The sequence below is a fragment of the Gavia stellata genome, chromosome 22 (genome assembly GCF_030936135.1).
Source record: "Gavia stellata isolate bGavSte3 chromosome 22, bGavSte3.hap2, whole genome shotgun sequence".
NCBI lineage: Eukaryota > Metazoa > Chordata > Aves > Gaviiformes > Gaviidae > Gavia > Gavia stellata.
In genome coordinates, this window is record NC_082615.1 from 6,288,525 (window position 1) to 6,307,822 (window position 19,298).

The window sequence follows — 19,298 nt, forward strand, 5'->3', positions numbered from 1 at the left end:
TGCTTTTTAACAGACACTTCCACACTGAAGCTGAGCTTTTTCTGTCTAAAACCTGCAAAACCCCAGCACAGCCACCGGCTCCTGGCTGGAGAATGATTGCCTGATGCTTAGCAATATTTATGATTGCAGTGGATTTTATTTCTTCAGCGTTACAAGGAGGAGAGAGGTGGATTTGAGGTTTAAATAAGCTCTTAGCAGTTGTTGTCTCTGTGCTGGTTGAGATTCTTTGACCCCTGTTACTTTTTGTTAGCAAGAAGCAGCAAAAGGTGTGAGCAGCTCGGGGATGCTGCGTCTGCGTCCTGCCTTTCTCTCTGTGGTTGCTCTTTGCTAAGGCCAAATTTTGCTTTTGCAATCAAAGCTAATAGCAAAGACAACAGCAATCATTTTCAAATGTCATCGTGCACTTTACATCTCTACTTCCCACTGACAACATTTTGCGGTGGAGCACAGCACTAATGTCCCAGATCAATAAGCAGCATTTGTGTGTGCCAAGGGAGAGGGATGCAGAAGAGAAATCAACCCCTTTGCCGTGTCTCCCTCCATCAGCAAGGCAAGAGATGCCTTTAAACTGTTTGCCCAGGGTGAAGCAGATGCCAGGCTGGATAAAAGCGGGGCTGAAGCTGGCAGGACTGGGCAAGCACCTCCGAGTGTCTCTGCCAGCAAAGGGGCCGGGCACCCTCACCGGGCATGGGGCGAGCAGGCGGCTCCATTGCCAAACTGGGCTTCAGCATCGCTTCCTCTGTGCTCCCCAGTTCCTCGGGGCTACTGCACCCGTGCCTGGGGACAGTTGCAAAAGAGCCCTCCTGACGGGGGAGAGAGCATAAGTGTAACCAGCAGCTTTTTTCAGGCCTCAGGGGATGAGGTTCAATGATCACTGTGAGAGCAGGGATGGATTTCAGCTTTTCGGTGTCTCGCTGTATCTCTGGGTTTTTACGCCGTAGATTACTCTGGCATCCCCCTGCCTCTGGCAACTCGCTGTGCGTGTGCTGTGCAGCCCCTCATGGCCCCAGTCCCGTGCTGGCTGACCTGGATAAAGAAAACCTGACCCTCACATCGACCCGCTGCTGCCGGCGGCAGCCCTTTTCCACCTCCTGGTCCCCCGGCTTCAGGGAACCCCTTTTGCCAATATGATCTGCTCTTACAGGGTTGCAGGGCAAAGGGAAATTGTGTGTCCCCTAAAGCAGCTAAAACAGTGCAACCTGCCTTAATTAAAGGACTGGATGATTGCAAGGATGAAAGGGACGGGCTGCCAGCATCCTCCTGCAGCCCTGGTTCGAGCCAGCATGCTGCGGGGTACCTCCACGCTACTGGAGCCATCTCTTCGCAATGCCTCGTACAATAGTTAAGGGAACAAACTCTCCAGTGCAGTTTCCACAGTCGTGGTTTCCTGTTTGGATTAAGCAGAAATCCCTGAGAGGCTACACAGCACCACTGAACCTGACATGGGACCTCTGCCCCACCGCGTTGCATCTGAAGCATCTTGCTTATGGCTTCCAGGAGTGTCTGGGGACCAGAAACAGGAAGGCTGGAAAGACAAAAGCTCCGCTTGATGGACAGTGTAGCATCAGCCGTGGTCACGGCCCTGCTTTGTAGAGTCCATGGGTGCCCGGCAGCCGCAGCAGTGACATACAAGTCTTGAGCACAGGCTGATGTCCTTCCCCGGGCTGTGGGTCTGTCCGCTGAGCAGCAAATGCTTGCGCAGCTCAAGAGCCCCTCCAAACCCGAGCCCGAGGCTGCTTGTAGCTGTGTGTGTGAGTACATTAAACATCCAGGAGCAAACCAGCTCTTCCCTTGGTCATCTCCTGGGCTGCAGCTCCCCCGTTTGCCCTCAGTGCAGGCGTTTCAATAGGGATCTCCGCGGGGCGGGTGCTGCTGTCACCGGTCTGTGATACGCAACTGCCTTGCGACTTGCAATCAGATAAAGTGTTTACAAGAATGAAAGCTGACAGTAAAGCACAAGTTTTTAATTCCATTTCCTGCTGCTTTTTTTCCTCAGTAACCAGCTCTGTCTGGACAGCCCCTTCAGGGAAAAAGGCTGCATGCCTTTTCCCGGTGCTGTCCCCGGCACATGCGCTAACTGCATCAGTTCTCAGCCCAACCTTGTTCAATGCACCCGGGTGCCTCAGGGATTTCCCAACCTGCAGGTTTTGCGACGGGTTTCAAAACCCCTCCATCCCCCTGGGCTGAAGATGACTTTTGCTTTCCGTGGGGTTGCCGTCTGCCCTTGCAGACCATGACAGATCCCAAATACACATCAGAGCCTAGATCCTCCATGTTGCCCCCACCCATCCACCCCACCACCCCCTTTCCCTGCTGGGCTTTGTCTTCTCAGGGCTATTTCTGTCTACTTATTCCCAATTCTTTGCTCATAAACAATAGCAGGGACTGGATGTGACACCCTTCTTTTGTTCCCATCCCGTCTGTGAGGTGCCCATCGCCGAGGGGCTGCCTGCGCAGGACGGGACGGTGGGAAGCGGGGCCGGGACGCCTGCGTCCCCATGCTGCTCTTGAAGGAGGCCTGCGCACGTTTCCGCTTGTTAAAATGGCCATGGTGAGATAAGGTCTGTGGTTTCCTCTGAGCATGCGAGCGAGGGGGAGAGGCGGCAGCGGCGGGCAGAGCTGCAGCCGCTCCCCTGCCCTGCGCTGAGCCTCGCCCCGGGATGGATGCTGCCAGCGAGACCCCCGTGGGGTCCCTCCCTGGGGAGGAGAGCCCCGAGGTAGGTGACTGTGACCCTGGGGGGGGAGGCTGGGGATCATGTTTGGGGCTGGGGAATGTGTTTGGGGTGTGATGGCCCCAGGGAGGGGGTCGGGACGGCTGTGCCTGGGGGACCCCGGGGTGCAGAGCAGGGTGCTGAGGCTGTGAAAGGGGAATGAGAGAAAAGGGATGGAGTCCGTGTCCGGGCCAGGATGCTTTGCAAGGATGCGCAAGGAGTGGGGGTGGGGATATGGACGTACCATGCCCATACCAACCCAAGGGCTGTGTGCAGGGTCCACTGCAGCTCTGTGCCGGCACTGAGGGTCCCCTCTTAGCTCGACTGCAGCTTCCCAGTGCCTCCCAGCCCCTCTGGGCTCCCTGCTGCCAGCAGATCCCCCAAAGACCTGCTCTCAGCCAACCCAACCCAACCGACTTCCTCTCCAGTGGCCGGACAGACAGCGTCCCTGCAGCTGCCCTCGTGGAGGTGGGACCCACAGCTCTGCACGCCTCTGCCCAGCGCTGCCAGGACCGTGCCAGCACAAACCCCTGTGCTGGACTCTGGGATGATCTGTCCTGGTGGTGTTCCCCCCCCGGGACTTGTCCTCCCTCCTAAGTGTTACCATCTCTGCAGCCAAGTTGGCCGCATGCCCCGGTGACACTGCCGCAGCTAACAGGGTGGGGGATGCTGGTGGCTATATCCGAACCTGGATTTAAGCACTGCTTCTGGATTTGAGCTGGATTCTTGGCGTGGGGATTAGCAGCAGTAAACACATCCTGGTGGCTCAGCTCAGCTTTAGCTTAACCAGTCCCATGTGCATATGGGCAAGCACAAAGCAGATCCCGCAGCAGCCGTTCGGATGGCAGAAGGGAGAAACAGGGAGCTGCCCCCCCCAAATCAACAGCGATTCCTCCCCCTGCCCTCTCGTGCTACTCCACTGCCGGACCAGGAACACACGCTTGTGCCCTGCTGAGAAGTAACAGCAGCAGAGAAATGAAGTCCTTTCTCTCACCCCTCTGCGCTTGCAACCCTGCCGTGGGGCTGCGCTGCCCGCGGGGTTGCTGAAGGATTTGGGATGGGGCCGTGCCCGCCGTGCCCTGGTGCAGGCAGGACAGTGCTGGCAGCAGCGGAAGGTGGATGATCCCCTGGGAAGGGGCAGGCAGGAGCGGGCAGGGGCCCTCTTGGGTGCAATGGGTCCCCCTTTCACAGGGGCTGCTGAGCCACTGCAGCCCCTGGCACTGACCGTGGTTAAAGAGAAGGACGCGGAGGCAGGTGGAGAGGAGCATCTTGAGGGTTAAATTCACTGGGGGTGGAAGAGTTGAGTTTAGTCCAGATGGCCGGGGGATTATGCCAGCCCTAGATTTGCCATAAGCAAATGTTAATGTTCCAGCTCGGAGTTGTTTTCTTTTTCTATTGGGGGGATCCTAAGGTCATTTTGGGGCCTCAGCTGACCCACAGGTAGGACTCATCCATCCATCCATCCCTGCCAGCTCGGGCTGAGCGAGGCACTGGGGCTGTGCTCAGTGTATGCCCCCTTGGCACAGAAAGGGCCAAACTCATTTCAAAAATATCCATTATTTTTTTTGGTGTCACCCCATTGCACTCCCAGAGGCTCCAGCACCAGGAGCCATAATGGATGGCATGGGAGCACAAGTCCCCCTCCCTCTGGCTGCGTCACCCAGCTTGTGGCGGTGGCAAAGTCACCGTCACCTGCTCTGCGGCAGGAACGTGTTGCTCAGCTGCAGCAGTGGCCAAATCCAGACCATGGTTAGAGAGGCAGGATGGGCTCAGCCTCAGCATCAGGAAGGGAACAGGGGGTGAGGACGGGCTGAGAACTGGGGTTTGGCAGGGAAAAGGGTATTTTTTGGCAGAGGTGGTTTGATCTCCTGGCCGGACCCACGTGGAGCCGGGATGAGTGGGAGGTGACATTTGAGGTGCGGGACAATGGGGGCTGCATGGGCAGCAGGACCCCCTGGCCAGCCCCGGGGCTGAGTGCCACTGGAGCCGGGCTGTGCCTCATCACAAGGTACCATTTTAATTTAATTGCCTTTTGGAAAGTAAATGCTATAGCTCGTCATCCTTCAAGTGGGGAATGGCCCTTCAGCTCAACAACGAGCAATGCACTGTTGCAGCAGTGCTCATTTTTCTGGCAAGGGGACTCAAGTCACGAATCCCAATGGCTTTTTGGCACCTCCTTGCCCATAGCTGCCTTGTCCAGCCTGCAGCTCCTTGCTGCGCTTTGGCCACCTGCCCTCTCCCTTGGCTGGTTTGCTCTCCAGTCTGGTCCTGCTGGCCCTGGCCGGGCCAGCGAGCAGCTCTGTGGGGCAAGAGGCGGGTGGCTGGTTTTTAAAGCCTCCTATGGATCACCCCAAATTGCTGTTGCCATCCTCGCTGCCCCCTCCTCAATTAATGGGGCTTGGGGGTGAAGCCCCCGTGCTGCCCCACCCGTGGGTGATGGAGCAAGTGGTCCCTCGGCCATGGGGTGTCTGCAGGGTGCCACAGCATCCTTTGGGGCATCCCACCCCAACAGGTTGTGGATGAGGCCACCCCATCCCAGCTGCCCTGCCCTGCCTGACCACGGTTTCCTCCTAAATCCACCCTCTACCACGAGACCTGATGGGAAACTTCTCTTCTCTTCTTTCTCTAGATGGATCTGTCCCACCGGTTCTCCAAGAGAGAGGTACGAGCGTGACCCCGTCACAGTCTCCCTTAGTGGCACCGGAGGGGGTGACAGCGCTGCTGGGGCTTGGGGACACAGCTCAGCTCCTGACGATGTCCCCAGGGACAGCCAGTGGTGGCTGGGCAGGGCTGGGTGCATGGAGGCAGGCGTCAGGGGCCGGTGGGGAGCTGGCGGCGGGGTGGGGGGGACACCCCACTAATCCTGGGGGTTGCACGGAGCAAGTCCCCGCTGGCCTGGCCCTGTGTGAGGTGTCGGTGCTCCCCCCGCCCCGCAGCTGACCCTGCTCTACGAGGAGGTCCTCTACACCATCCGGCACCGCCTGGGCAAGCCTGAGCACCACCACATTGCGGACACCCAAGAGCTCTACGCCTACGTGCAAAAGGTGGGTCCCTGCCTCCCCAACGGGGTCCCCAGAACCTGTCCCCTGACATGTCCACCCATCTGGCTAACGGAGGAGGTGGACGCTTGGAGGGAGCTTTTAATAGGCGCCTTAAAAGATGTAGCAGCAGCATCCAGCTGGAGGGCTGGGACAGCTTGCGGCTGGGAAATATTAGCCTTAGGGAGAAATATTTATCTTAGGCTCAGGATGGTGGGGTGAAGGCTCTCCCTCAAGAGCTTTCAGCTGGTCCCCAGCCCTTCTGCTGGGCTCTTTGCTCCTCTGCTCTCCCCTTGAGCTGCAGCTGGCTCCAGGGAGCCGGGAAGCCCCTGGCTGCTCTCCAGCCACCGTTAACAGGGCAGCATCCGTCACTGGCCCTGATATCTACACAGGCTTTCGGCATGGATGCGGAGGAACACAGCGTCATCATGCAGCAGGTCAAGGAACTGGAGGTACGCGGCGAGATGGCGTCTCCCCAGTACGCTGCGGCCGGGGGGGGTCCCTGCATTGGGGTGGTGCTGGGGGGCTGTGGTGTCTCCCTGTGTTCGTGCTTTGGATATGGGGTACCCCAGGCAGCGCTGGGGGAGTTGCTCAGGAGCTGTTTGCTGGCACGAGCAGCAGCTGACAATGCAATCCTTCTCCTCATGGGGTTGGTGACCCCCACATTAAGCACTATTATTTTTTTTTCCTTTCTTCCAGAGCCCAATTTTTTGCCTGAAAGCAACCGTGAAGGAAGCCAAGGGGATTTTGGGTAAAGACGTCAGCGGTAAGTGGAGACGGGTGAGTGTCCCATTGGAAAAAGGACAGCCGCTCCTCCCGACGGGGACTTGCACGCCTGTGCCCTCGCAGGGTTCAGCGACCCATACTGCCTGCTGGGCATCGAGGCCAAGAGCCAGGAACCGGCCCACCCTGACCACAAGAAGCGGATGAAGGCTGTGGTCAAGGACCTCATTCCTGAAGACCAGATCCATCGCACCCAAGTCATAAGCCAGACCCTCAGCCCGGTGTGGGATGAGACATTTATCCTGTAATCTGCCACCCTTTGGCTTTGGGGGGGTTGGAGGGGGTGCCCAGGGCTCTTGGGGGCTGATGGGGGGGTTCACCACTCACCCCAACCAGGAGCTGGGGGTCTGCTGGGGTGATGCCCGCTGGGGCTTGCCGGTCTGACCCATGCAGCAGGTCCAGGGAAGTGAAAAACAAAAGCGTGGCAAAAATCCTTCCCTTGGGGCTCTCCTAGCACTTCCCCAGGCTGCCCGGGGTGGTTTGGGGTCTCCCAGAGGGAGGAGGCACCTGCCTGTAATCCCTGCCTGTCCTGCCTGCTTGCTGCCAGTCCCTCGGATGCTGCTCAAGTAACAGCATCCCACTGGTGCCTTGCAGGGAGTTTGAAGACGTGGAGACGGCCAGCTTCCACCTGGACATGTGGTGAGCGGCAGCACCCCCCAACACCCAGCCCTGAGCGGTGTCCTGCCTCCCGGGAGGGTCCCTGGGGTGGTCCTTCAACCTGCACCCTTTAAAAACCCCAGAAACAAGCTGGGGACCCCTTTCGCCATCACTTTCTGCTGGAGTAGTGCACAGTGCAGGATGCCATCAGCATGAGCAGAGAGCCCAGGCTGGTCTTGCCCAGGCAGGGCTGATCCTGATTTTATTTATGGAAAAAAGCCATGTGCTTGCAGATTTTGGCTGGACAGCTGATTTCGGGGATACCCTCAGTCCCGACACGTTCCCTCCCTTCTTCGCTGTCATAGCCACTCCCTGAACTGTTTTGCAATCACCTGTATTTCCTCCTTTCCCCGCGGTGGGTTCCGCCGCCCACCCTCGCAGGGACTCGGATGTGGTGGAGTCGGTGCGGCACAAGCTGGGGGAGCTGACGGACCTCCACGGCCTCAAACGGTTGGTGCTGGTGCGGCCCTAATGGCTGCCAAGGAAAGAGGGTTTGGAAAATGCTTATTTGCTTGCTGGATTTTAAAAATTGCCTTTGGAAGGAGGACGGGAGGGTGGCAGGTCTGTGTCGCCCTTCTTTGCCCCAACCACAGCTGCAGGAGACCTTTTCATCCCCTCCTTTGTTCATGCCTTTCAGAATCTTCAAAGATGCTCGCAAAGACAAAGGGCAGGACGATTTCCTGGGGAACGTGGTCCTTCGCCTGAAGGTGAGCGCCACGGTGCATCCTCTCCTCCAAGTGACTCCGCAGGTGCTGGTTAAATCTCACGGGGTCCGGGCAGGATCCCAGCCCTGCGGCAGCACCGAGCTCACCCAGGATCCCGGCTCAGAGCCACAAAGTGATGCCAGGTCCCTCAGTTCAGTGGCAGGTGCCCCAGCCACTCCAACACACTTGCTCAGTGTTTATACATCTTTTATTTTTAATCCAGTACTAGAGTTATCCAATAAAGCATCTTCCTGCCCCATTAATGCAGTGGGACCTGGTCCTTGAGCGGGATCCTCCCCCCCAGGAAGGCTGCCCGGGGCTTCACCCTTGTCTCTGTGCATGCAGGACCTGCACTGCTGGGATGACCAGTGGCACCAGCTGGAGCCACGGACGGAGACGTACCCCAACCGGGGACAGTGTCACCTGCAGTTCCTGCTGACTCACAAGAAGGTAGGAGGACGTGGGGAAGGGGGTCCCTTTCCATTGCCTTGGCAGGACGGGTCAGCTGCCTGTCCCTTGGGGTCACAGATCCCTGCCCCAGGACCAGAGGTGCCGGCACCAGGGCTTGCATGTGCTGGAAACCAGCGCGACCCTCCCCTGAGCTCCATGCCAGCATGGGGGCATCGCTCCTGGCGCAGCTGCACCCCTTGGCTCGGCTTCAAACGGGGCTCTCTGGCCCCATCATTTTGGGTTCCTCTGTCCCCACTCTCTGACTGCGTCCCTGCATGTTCAAGCAAGTTATGGTTATTGCTTCTATGCCTCGTCTCTTTTCAGAGGGCCACCACGAGCAGCCGGACACAGCCGAGCTACACTGTCCATCGCCACCTCCTGCAGCAGCTGGTGTCCTACGAGATCCTTCAGCATCAGGTACCGAGGGGGAGAAGCAGCCCTCCAGCAGCTGGGCTGGGGTGAGGGCTTCCTTTGGAGCCCGGCACGCCTGCCACGTTGCTGCAATGTGATGGAGAGGAGGGTCATGATGATGCCTGCCCATCCCTGGCATCCTTACGGGGCACCCATTCGTCCCATGGTCCTGCAAATACATCCCACCCCGGTGCCTGTCCCCCTCCTCACTCAGCCCAGCTTGCTCCAGGACACATCATCCTCCTTCTGCATCCTCGCAGGCCGGCAGCATCGCCTGGGATGGGGAGCTGAGCAGGCATGCCAGCACCGTGCTGTACCTGCACGCCACGCAGAAGGATCTCTCTGACTTCCACCAGGTCATGGCGTGAGTACTCCATGCCTGGGGAGCCACGATGCAGCATCAGGGGCAGGGGCAAGGGCCCCGACACCTTCCCTGGGGCCGTCTGACCACAGCCCGTCTCTCCCACGAGCTCAGCATGGCTGTATTGCCCCCCTGCCCCCAGCAGCACCAGGAGACCTGGGTCCTGCCCCTGCAATCCAGCTGTAGCCATGGGTGGGGAAGCCCCACACTGGCCCCTGGGTGTCCCCCCCAGCCCCCCGGGACTCAGCCCAGCCTCTCCCTCCTCCCCAGGCAGTGGCTGGCGTACAGCAAGCTCTACCAGAGCCTCGAGTTCAACAGCAACTGCCTGCTCCACCAGATCACCAGCATCGAGTACCAGTGGGTGCAGGAGCGCCTGAGGCCAGAGCAGGTGAGGGGGCTCCGACACCACACAGGGGGGAGAGATTGGGGAAACATGCCCCATGCACCCAAGCCCGAGCCTCTCCTCCCAGGTCCCAGGGCTCTTTCCCTCCCTGTGTTCCAGGAAGGGCAGGAGCTTTTGAGTTACAGGGGTGGTGGGGTGGCTGGAGGGCATTTCTGGGGCAAACCAGTCACAGGGACCAGGACAACCCACGGGTCAGGGATCCCCTTTGCCCCGGGGGTTTGTTCCCCCTCTCTGTGGAGAAGCCCTTACCCCTTGCACCGGCATCCTCCTCCTCCATCGCTGCTATCAAATCAATCACACCCCCTGAAAAACTTAGATGTGACCCAATTCCTGCTTTTCCCTGCTCATTTTCCCAGGGAGACTCCGAATTTTTCATGTGTAGCAATGGGGTTTAAGCACAAAGCTCAGTTGAGCCCCTCCAGGGAGAAGTTACCGGAGACTTCAGGGGGTTTTCGCATCCCTGGAGGAGGCTAGAAAGGAATGGGAGCTGCCAGCTCCCTCTGCCACGGTGCCATGGTCCTGCCGGCATCTCTGTCTGCCGCTGAGGACAGCACGTGTTTCCTTCCTTCTCCCCAGAAAGCGGAGCTGGCCGAGTCCTTCCAGTCCTTGCTGACTTATGGGGTCTCCCTCATCCGGAGGTATCGCATCATTTTCCCCCTCTCGGTCCCGAGGTCCACGGAGAGGCTCCAGTCCCTGCTCCGGTGAGTCGAGCACTGGTGCCAGCTGCATGTGGGGTTGTGTGGCTCGGCCACCGTGATGGACAAGCCTGTAAGCTTGAGCAGAAACCTGTGTGAGCCCTTTCTGCCCCCTCCTAGGCTGCTGTGACACTTGTCCTGTCCTGTCCCTCCTCCTGGGCTCCCTGTGGGAGATGTTGGGAGGGGAAGGTTTGTTTGGATAGGGTCTCTGGGGGGAGAGGCGGTTCTTTCTGATGGGCTGGTGCTGGGTTTCACTCGAGGTTCTCGCTTTGCAGGGTCCTGGTCCAGATGTGCAAAATGAAAGCTTTCCACGAGCTGTGCACGCCCAGCCCTGACCTCCCCCAGATGGTCTCCACAGCGCTGAAGGTAGTGGGACCAGGGGGTCTCACCCTCCCCAGCCCCAGGGAGGTGGGACCCTGCAGCTCTCCCTTCCCCTCCACCCCCTGCCCGATGCCCACACCTCAGCAAAACCACAGACCACCCTGGGGGGGGTGGGTGGAAATCCCTGCCCCTCTTCAACCTGGTGGTCCCAGCCTGCGGTTCCCACCACATGGAGCTGGGTCCTGACCACACCCAAGGGACAGGGCGAGTGAAGGGGGTGACAGAGCTGGCTTTGCTCCTCCTGCTTCCCTGCCATCATACCAGGACTCCGCTCTTGCAGTCAGGCACAACGGAGTGGTTTCATATGAAGAAGCAGCACCTCAAGCCCATGGTGAAGGTCAGTTCCCATCTCTGCCTCTCTGACATTATAAGAAGCAATTTGCTGGGCTTGGGGTGGGAGGACAAGACTGAGATGAGGCTTCTCCAGTTTTCTGATACAGTCAAGGCAGAATCACTATCACAGAATCACTAAGGTTGGAAAAGACCTGTAAGATCATCAAGTCCAACCATAAAAGGCATAAAAGGCATTTGGATTTCCAGCTTAAAAATGCCATGAGCCACGTTACCTGGAGCTGCTGAGGTGCATTGAAGATTAAGGCCCTGGTGCAATGCTCAGGGGATGGGGAGGTGGTCCCCAGCCTGGCCACGCAAGCACAGGGCGACAGTGGATGTTGCCGACAACTTCTTGGTGCTCCTAATGCGGATCTAATAATAGATTACTACCCCATGAGAAAAAATCACAGAAAGAAGTCAGATAAGAACGGAGCCCAGGCCATCTCCAAATCACTGAGCATCCAAACCAAGCTGTTCCTTCCTTTGCAGAGCATGGAGGAGAATGGCAAAGCCTTGTCCAGACTCCTCCTGGAAGTGATAGAAGATCTCCAGCAGTGCCAGAAAATCTGGAATAGATTCTTCATCAAGTAGGTTTCGGAGCTCGATCCCCCCTCATCCACCTTCCCTGGGGTCAAGAAACAGGGCACTTTGACGCCTCATTCCTTGGCTCTTGGGCTCCACAGGTAGCATCTGTGGTCCCATCTCTGCCTCTTAGAGCTGTACTGTCCTCGCCCTTAGGGCAAGGGCATGGCCTGGGAGGGTTTGCTGGGCTGGGTTTGCTGGGCCGGGGCTGGCAGGCTCCTGACTCTCTTGTTTCTCTCTTGCAGCACCTTGAAGTTGAATCTTTTCTCCATCGCCTACCTGGAGCTGGAGAGCCTGGTGAGCAAGCCTGGGCTGCTCTGCACTCGTGGGACTAAGGTCTAAAGCCAGGCTGAGGTTTTTGGCCACCTTTCAGGTGGCAACTGGTTGTCGCAAGCCTGGAAAGGGAGTAAGCCAGGGAAGCTCTCCGTCTTTCCCTGCGTGCCCATAAAGTGACTATCATCTGCTTACTTGACCCAATGAATCTCCTTAAATGCCACCCAAAAGGAAGAGGAGTCCCCTGAGCTGACCCTCTCCCTGTGGCTCCAGAAAGCCCCCAGCAGACCAAGCCTTCCCGGCCGGACCCTCATTAACAGCTGTCCCCCTTTCCCTTGCTCACCGCCAGGTCGCAGAGCATGTCCAGGAGCAGCTACGCGAGGTTGACAGCAGCATGTCCAAGCCCACGGCTGAGAGCCTTTTCCAGCTCTACATGAACCTGCAAGAGCTCTATCGGATGAAGTACTTCCTCCCAAAGAGGTATCCAACCCAGAAAGAGGGGAGGTGCTGAAGCAAGGGAACAAGCAGTTAATTGAGAGGAACTCCAAATCCTTCCCATTCACCTACATCACTGATTACACACAAGGCAGACCAGGCTGTTGGTGTCTGGTGTCTATGTGAGCATCACCAGAAGGGTTTCAGGCTTGTCTGTGAGTGGGGTTGATGGAGACCTCAACTTCCAGACAAGGCGAGGTTTCTCCTTAGCATGATGCTACGTGCTGCCTCTGCCTTGGGACAGCTTCTTGCATGTGAGAGCAAGGAGGGGTGATGGCCCCGGGCCGTTGCTGTGCAGTTGGTGTCTTTATCCACAGGGATGGACTTCTGGCTCTGAGCGATTTCCACCAGTGGTTCAAGGAAGCTGTGCCCCAGTGGCTGCAGAAGGCCTACACCATCGCGCTGGAGAGGGCACAGAGAGCCGTCCAGATGGACCAGGTACCCCGGGGAGGAGAACATCTCCCTCCGTCCTTTGGGGACACTCCAGCTCCCTCCACACCTTTCTGCTGTGCCTGGCTTACAGCATTGAGACCACCACATAGGTGCCTCTTGCAACCCAGGAGTGGGCAGGTTCCTCACCCAAATGCGTAACAAAGGACGTGGTCTCCTCGACCAGTTGATCCCACTCTGGCCCCATGCTGCATCCCATTGCCCCTTCCCTCTCTGCTCTCTGGCAGCCCAAGCGAACTGATGAGCCTGCGTTTGGGCCATGCTGTGGGCATCCCCTTCGCTTCTGACCTTTAGGAAGAGGGGAGGGAAGACAGCCATGGGGCTGTGGGCTCCTCACCCCGCCCTTCAGTGTGGTCCAACAACCCTGGGTTAGAGTATGATAGGGCACAGCCCGATGTGAGGAGCTCAGGACACTCCATCCATCCTCGTCTCTTCCACTCTCCAAAGTGACTGAGTGATGACATCAGGGTATATGGAGCTGATGATGGGCCAAAAAGCCCCAAAGTCAAGGAGCAGCTCTCCTGTCTGGGATGGCTGCTTTCTGTACAAGCTGAGTTGCATTTGCTTTCTCTGCCCTCCCAGCTGACACCTTTCGGGGAGCACAACAAGCACAGCACATCCACCGTCGACCTGTCCACCTGCTATGCCCAGATCGTGAAGACCTGGCAGCAGCTCAACTGGCCAGACCCTGAGGAAGCCTTCATGATCATGGTGAAGCTCGTGGAGGTTTGTACACCGAGCCCTGCCAGCAGATGCTATGCTCTCGGGCATCAGCAGCCAGAGTTTCCTCTCCTGCTCTTGGGGACATGTCTCCGTGAATGGGGTCAGTGTCCCACGCCGATGTGGTGGGGTCCCCTGGTCCCACGGTGGTTCTTGTGCTGCCCAGCTCAGTCCCTTTGGCTTCTTCTCTATCCTGCAGGACATGTGCAAAATCGCACTGATGTACTGCCGGCTCATCAAGGAGAGGGCTGAGGCTCTGTCGCTGAACGAGCAGAACGAGGGCGAAGCGGCCAACAGGGTTGGTATCGGGGCAGGGTCCACTGCTTAGGGAGAGCCAGGATTTGGCCATGGTTTCTGGGCAAAGAGGGACATGAGCTGCTAAGCACCCAGCCGACATCCCAGGTCTGCCTTTCACGGGGACCAGTTGATCCCTGATAGCCATAATCCTGGAAAATCAGGAGGGAAATTGTGTGAGCAGGGGGAGCAGGATGGGGATGGGAATGGGGACAGGGATGAGGATGGGGATGGGAATGGGAATGGGGACAGGGATGAGGATGGGGATGGGAATGGGGACAGGGATGAGGATGGGAATGGGGACAGGGATGAGGATGGGGATGGGAATGGGGACAGGGATGAGGATGGGAATGGGGACGGGGATGGGGACAGGGATGAGGATGGGGATAGGAATGGGGACAGGGATGAGGATGGGAATGGGGATGGGGATGGGGACAGGGATGAGGATGGGGATAGGAATGGGGACAGGGATGAGGATGGGGATGGGAATGGGGATGGGGACAGGGATGAGGATGGGGATGGGAACGGTGATGAAGATGAGAATGAGGATAAGAATGAGAATGAGAATGGGGATGGGGATGAAGATGGGGATAGTGACGGGGATGAGACTGGGGATGGGGAGCTGGCGGGGGATGTACCAGGGGGTGTGGGACACCCTGAAGCAGACCCACCTCCCCCAGCTCTGCATCGTGGTGAACAACATCAAGCAGCTGCGGCTGCTGATCCTGAAGCTGCCATCGCAGCTGGACTGGGCCCAGCTGGAGCAGCGCACGGGGACCATCATTGACCCGCAGCAGATCCAGCACACGCTGCACAACCAGCTCGACAGCACCGTCTCCTGCCTGGACCATGAGGTCCGGGACGTGGTGCAAGCCCTGGCCACCAAGGTGACCACCTGCCACTGATCCCTCCTTGGCCCCGCCTGGCCCAAAGTGGGGAGGTTTCACCCAAGGGGGCCTGGAGCCCATAATGCTCCTGGGATGGGAGACAAGCTGGACCCGGGCATGGGGAGGCCGATGCAGAGGGCAAAGCCCAAGTGCCTCCATGCATTTCTCCCCACAGCTGGAAAAGGGCATTGCCAGACACATCCAGGAGCTCTCATCTTCCAATGACACCCGGGAGCCTGAGGATGTAAGTACCTGGCCCGGCCCCTCCTGGACCATCTTTCTCTGGCAGCTGTGATTAACCCTTGCCTACTTGGTGGAGGCCCCCATCGCCCTTCCCCATCTCTCCCTGCCCCACACTTTGGGCACAGGATACACCAGCGATGGGGCCCAGACCTCCATATGCTTCATTTGATGCCCATGTTGGCAGCAGGACCAGATTGGGCACAGCCTGCCCATGTCCTCACTGTGGGAGGGAGCCTCTCTGGACCACCCCCCCACCCTGCTGACTCCAGCCAGCAGCGGTCTGCCCCTCTCCCCACCGTGCCCTGCTGGATACGGCCCCCCCGTGCCCTCCCCAATGCCCCTCTCCTCTCACTGCAGTCCATCATCCCGCTCATGAAGTTCCTGGAGTCGGAGCTGCAGTATCTCAACGAGCATCTGGTCCAGGAGAACTTCAAAAGGTGACTGGGGCCCTGGGGATGCACCATGGCAGAGGCCAGCAGTGTCACTGTCCCTCGGCAGGCGTGTCCCCACAGCCCCATGGGGCTTGGGGACATACCGCTTTGGGGCTGGCTGGTCTTTGCAAAGCCCCTCGGCTGAGGACCACCCCCCCCTCCCAGACCCCTGCTCACAGCCTTCCTCCCTCACCCCTGCAGCCTCCTCACTCTCCTCTGGCATCACACCTTGGCCGTGCTGTCGGCAGCCGCGGGGCAGCAGGTCCCCTCGGCCCAGTGCTACAAGAAGCTGCACTGTGCCCTGAAGGTACCAAGGGGGGGAACCCGGGGGTCCCCGTCAGGGACGGGTTTCTGGTTGCTGGCTAACAGCATCCTTCTCCCCAGAGCCTGGAGCTGTGCTTCCATGCCGAGGGCTGCGGGCTGCCGCTGGAGACCCTCCACACCGCAGCCTTCCTGGTACGGGGTGCTGGGGATGTGGGGGTCCCCAAGGTTTCCTTTGGGTGCTCTCCAGGGACAGTGTCCCCGGGCTGCAAACCCGTCCATGTGCTTGACCGTCACCTCTCGTCCTCCCCATAGTCGCTGGAGACCCACCTGACCCTCTGCTCTGCCACCAGCCGCAAACTCATCCAGAAATACTTCAGCAACAGGATCCAGCAGCAGGTAGGTGTCAGGATGGTGCCCCCAGCCCCTTCCCACATCCTGCCCTTGCACGCATGAGGCTGCCCGGCACAGCCTGCCAGTGGAAACATGGGATTTCCCCACCACCCTCCCAGTCCTGGTGCTGTTGGGGCTGGTTTTGCCCCAGCGGTGGGCAGGAGGGGGTTCAATCGCATCCCAGAGGATGCCCATCACCCACCAGTACCCCAAAATGCCCGCTGAGCCTCCACCGGACCTTGGGCACCCCCTCCTCGAGAGTGCCAAAAGGCAGCACCCTTATTCTTGTACTCCATCGCTCAGCTGGACACCAGATCAGAGAAGTATGGGGCCGTGACGATCAAAGCGCTGTACCGCCCTTCGGAGCAGAAACTCCGCGTGGAAGTGCTCAACGCTGTCAACCTCATCCCGCTGGACTCCAACGGTGGGTGTGGGTGGGCCAGGGACCCCCACCGTGTCCCCCACCCCGGTCCCTGATACGCGCTGGGGTAGGAGAGATGCTGGCAGTGCTTGAAGTAACAGGACTCTGTCTTGATTTGCTTTTGCAGCCAAGGAAGTGGATTTGGGGAAGAAGGGGGGTTATTGCACTGGTCCAGGGTGGTCCAGTGGGATGTGGCAGGCAGGACCAGGCAGGACACTGTGCCCACATCCCGCTGCCTTCACTTTGCAGCACAAGCCAGCAGCCAGGGCAGGCGGCTTTTTTCCATCGTGCAAATCACGTCTCAGACATAAAAATATGTCGGGGGGACAAGGGACAGTCTATGGGGTTGGCTGTCATTTGGGGAGGTCTTCAGGAGAGGTCACTCCTACTGCAGCCACCCATGGCCGATCCACATGTGGGCAGGGTTGGGGATGTTCCCAGACTCTCCCAGGAGCGTGGGCTGGGCTGGGGTGGGGTGGTCAGGGTGCCCTGACCCCCCCAGCCACCCCAGTGTGTCCAGCCCCCCCCGGCTGGGCTCGTCCGGCCGTGCCGGGGCAGAAGGGGATGCAGGAGGGGGCTGACGTCTGCGCCTCGCCAGGCTCGAGCGACCCCTTCGTCCAGCTCACCCTGGAGCCCCGGCACCAGTTCCCCGAGGTGGTGGCTCGGACCACCCAGTGCAAGAGGAACGAGTTGCACCCCCTCTTCGATGAAGCCTTCGACTTGTATGTAGGGGATGACACCCACTGGGCCACCCCCAATCCCCACAGCCCCCCATGCTTCAACTGAGCCCCTGCTATGGGGCTGCTGCTCTGGGAACTGGGTCCTGCCCTGGGATTTCACCCCCTGCACCCCGCTGGGGCCTCAGCTGTGGGGTACCACGGTGGGAGCTGGGGTAGGGGCACCCCAAACATCTGGGTCCTGCAGGCTGGTGTGGGGCTATGCCAGGGCTGGTTGCTTTGAAGGGGTTGGGGTCAGGGCAGTGGCGGGGGGGGGGGGTTGGCTTTCCATGGGGCATCACCCTGGGGAAGCCTGGTCCCTAGAGGGAAGGCTGAATTTGGGGATGGAGGGGATGGGATGTGACGGTCCCCTGCATCCCGTTCCCCTGCAGCTTGATCCCCCCCGAGAAGTGCCGGCAGGAGGGGGCCTGCCTGCTGCTGACCGTCTTCGACTACGACACGCTGGGGGCCAACGACCTGGAGGGCGAGGCCTTCTTCCCCCTCTGCCACCTGCCCGGCCTCGACACCGATGAGGACCGGGCTGACGCGGGATGGGTACCCCAGACCCGCCTCCCCCTCACCCACCCCAAGCCCAGAGGTACGTGGTTCCGCAGCCGGGCTGAGCCCCGCCGAGCCCCCGCTGGCCCCGCGGTGGCGGGAGGGGACGCAGCGGGCGTCTCCCATCATCCTTCCGCTTCTCTCTGGCAGGAGACGAGATCCTCCGGCTGCTGGAGTCCAGGAAGGGGGACAAAGAGGCTCAGGCTTTTGTTAAGCTCCGCAAGCAACGAGCCAAGCAGTCCAAGGAGACGGAGTGAGGGAGGTGGAAGAAGAGGGTCCCAAAATGAGCGGGTCTGGCCAGTGGGAGCCCAGCAGTTTTGCCGGTGCTGGAGCCAGAGCCATCCGCAGGGGCTGGGGGACAGAGGGGGTGCCCCCCGCCACCTCCCAGCACCCATCTCCCCCCCACCTGCGGGTAGCAATGCTCCCATGAGGCTGGGCACACGGTATTTCAGGGGCTGTCTTTGCCTGTCCAGGCTAGCAACACTACACGGGGGATGTGAAAGTGTGTGGCTGTCCCTGCCCATCCCCATTAGCTTGTCACTGCCGGTGCCATATCGCCTGGCCGTGTCCCCAACCCTCCTGTCTGCAACCACTGCGGCAGGGCAATGCCAATGCATCGTCATTTACTTGGGGTGGGGACAGCCCGTGGCCAAACCTACCTTTTTATTTTCTTTTTTCTTGTGGACAAGCCTCTTATTTTAAATTAAAAGCAGCAAAGCTGATGCGTGGGCTGAGTCTGTGCTGGGGTGCTTTGGGGCAACGGCCGAGGCTTCGGCGAGGGCTTGGCCGTGCTGAATCCGTCGGGCTGTTTTCCTCTGCAGGGAATCAGGTAGCGTTGTTTTGAGTTACAGGCCATTGCAAAAACATCACCTACACCGAGGTATAAATCAAAGGGCTGGGAAAGCTGCCACTGCCCAGCGGTGCTGGAGGCAGGCAGGGCTGAGCACGCAGCACAGCCGGTGCCCGTCAACCGGCCGATGGAGCCAGGGTTTGGCCTGTGAAAGAGCCTGATGAGCTGCATGTAAAGCCCAGGTCTGGCTCTGGTGTGGCAAAAGGCTTTTAGGATGGGTGATGCACCATGGTTTGGCAATGAAAAAAGGGCCCCAGGCAGATAGATGTGTCCTCAGGGCTGTGCGGTACAGGGGATGGGAGCAGGAACCATCCCTGCCCTTCGTGGCACCTCCCTGTGCAGCCCATTGGGCTTTGTGGTTTTTGGGGTTTGGGGTTGTTTTTTTTTTTGTGGTTTTTTTTTTTTTTTGTTTGGTTTTTTTTTTTTTTAAAATGTGTGTGGCTCGTGTATGTGTTTTTGTATTTTACCGCTGATTGTATCAACCTTGTGGTGCTTGCTGGAGCTGAAGGAGCCCGGGAGCTTGCTGGAGCCTGGGCAGCAATAAAACAATCATCGCAGCCCCATCAGCCGGACCACACGGCAACTTGGGCTGTCGAGAGCCCAGACACAGCGGGCAGGTCCCCGGCGTTGCCCCCAGCTTGTGCCAGGGACCTGCATGCCCCTGCTATAGCACACAGGGGACAGTGGTGGGCACACAGGGGACAGGCGTGAGCACATAGGGGACAGTGGTGGGCACACAGGGGACAGTGGTGGGCACACAGGGGACAGGGGTGTGCAGCAGCTCTGCAGGCTGCATC

The 19,298-nt window shown here is 59.1% G+C and overlaps 1 protein-coding gene across 1 annotated transcript; it reads left to right on the plus strand.

The window, feature by feature from the left end:
• The first annotated feature begins 2,660 nt into the window (after positions 1-2,660).
• Positions 2,661-17,908, plus strand: UNC13D (unc-13 homolog D). The gene is made up of 32 exons (XM_059828253.1): positions 2,661-2,717; positions 5,341-5,373; positions 5,648-5,755; positions 6,142-6,201; positions 6,449-6,515; positions 6,599-6,776; positions 7,127-7,171; positions 7,571-7,639; positions 7,827-7,896; positions 8,239-8,343; positions 8,668-8,760; positions 9,015-9,118; positions 9,386-9,503; positions 10,095-10,219; positions 10,489-10,579; positions 10,875-10,931; positions 11,417-11,514; positions 11,755-11,806; positions 12,132-12,262; positions 12,595-12,715; positions 13,310-13,453; positions 13,647-13,745; positions 14,422-14,628; positions 14,804-14,872; positions 15,229-15,308; positions 15,504-15,609; positions 15,687-15,758; positions 15,879-15,962; positions 16,260-16,380; positions 16,976-17,099; positions 17,486-17,691; positions 17,802-17,908. The coding sequence occupies exons 1-32, from the start codon at positions 2,661-2,663 to the stop codon at positions 17,906-17,908; spliced, it is 3,201 nt and encodes a 1,066-aa protein (XP_059684236.1).
• Positions 17,909-19,298: the final 1,390 nt, after the last annotated feature.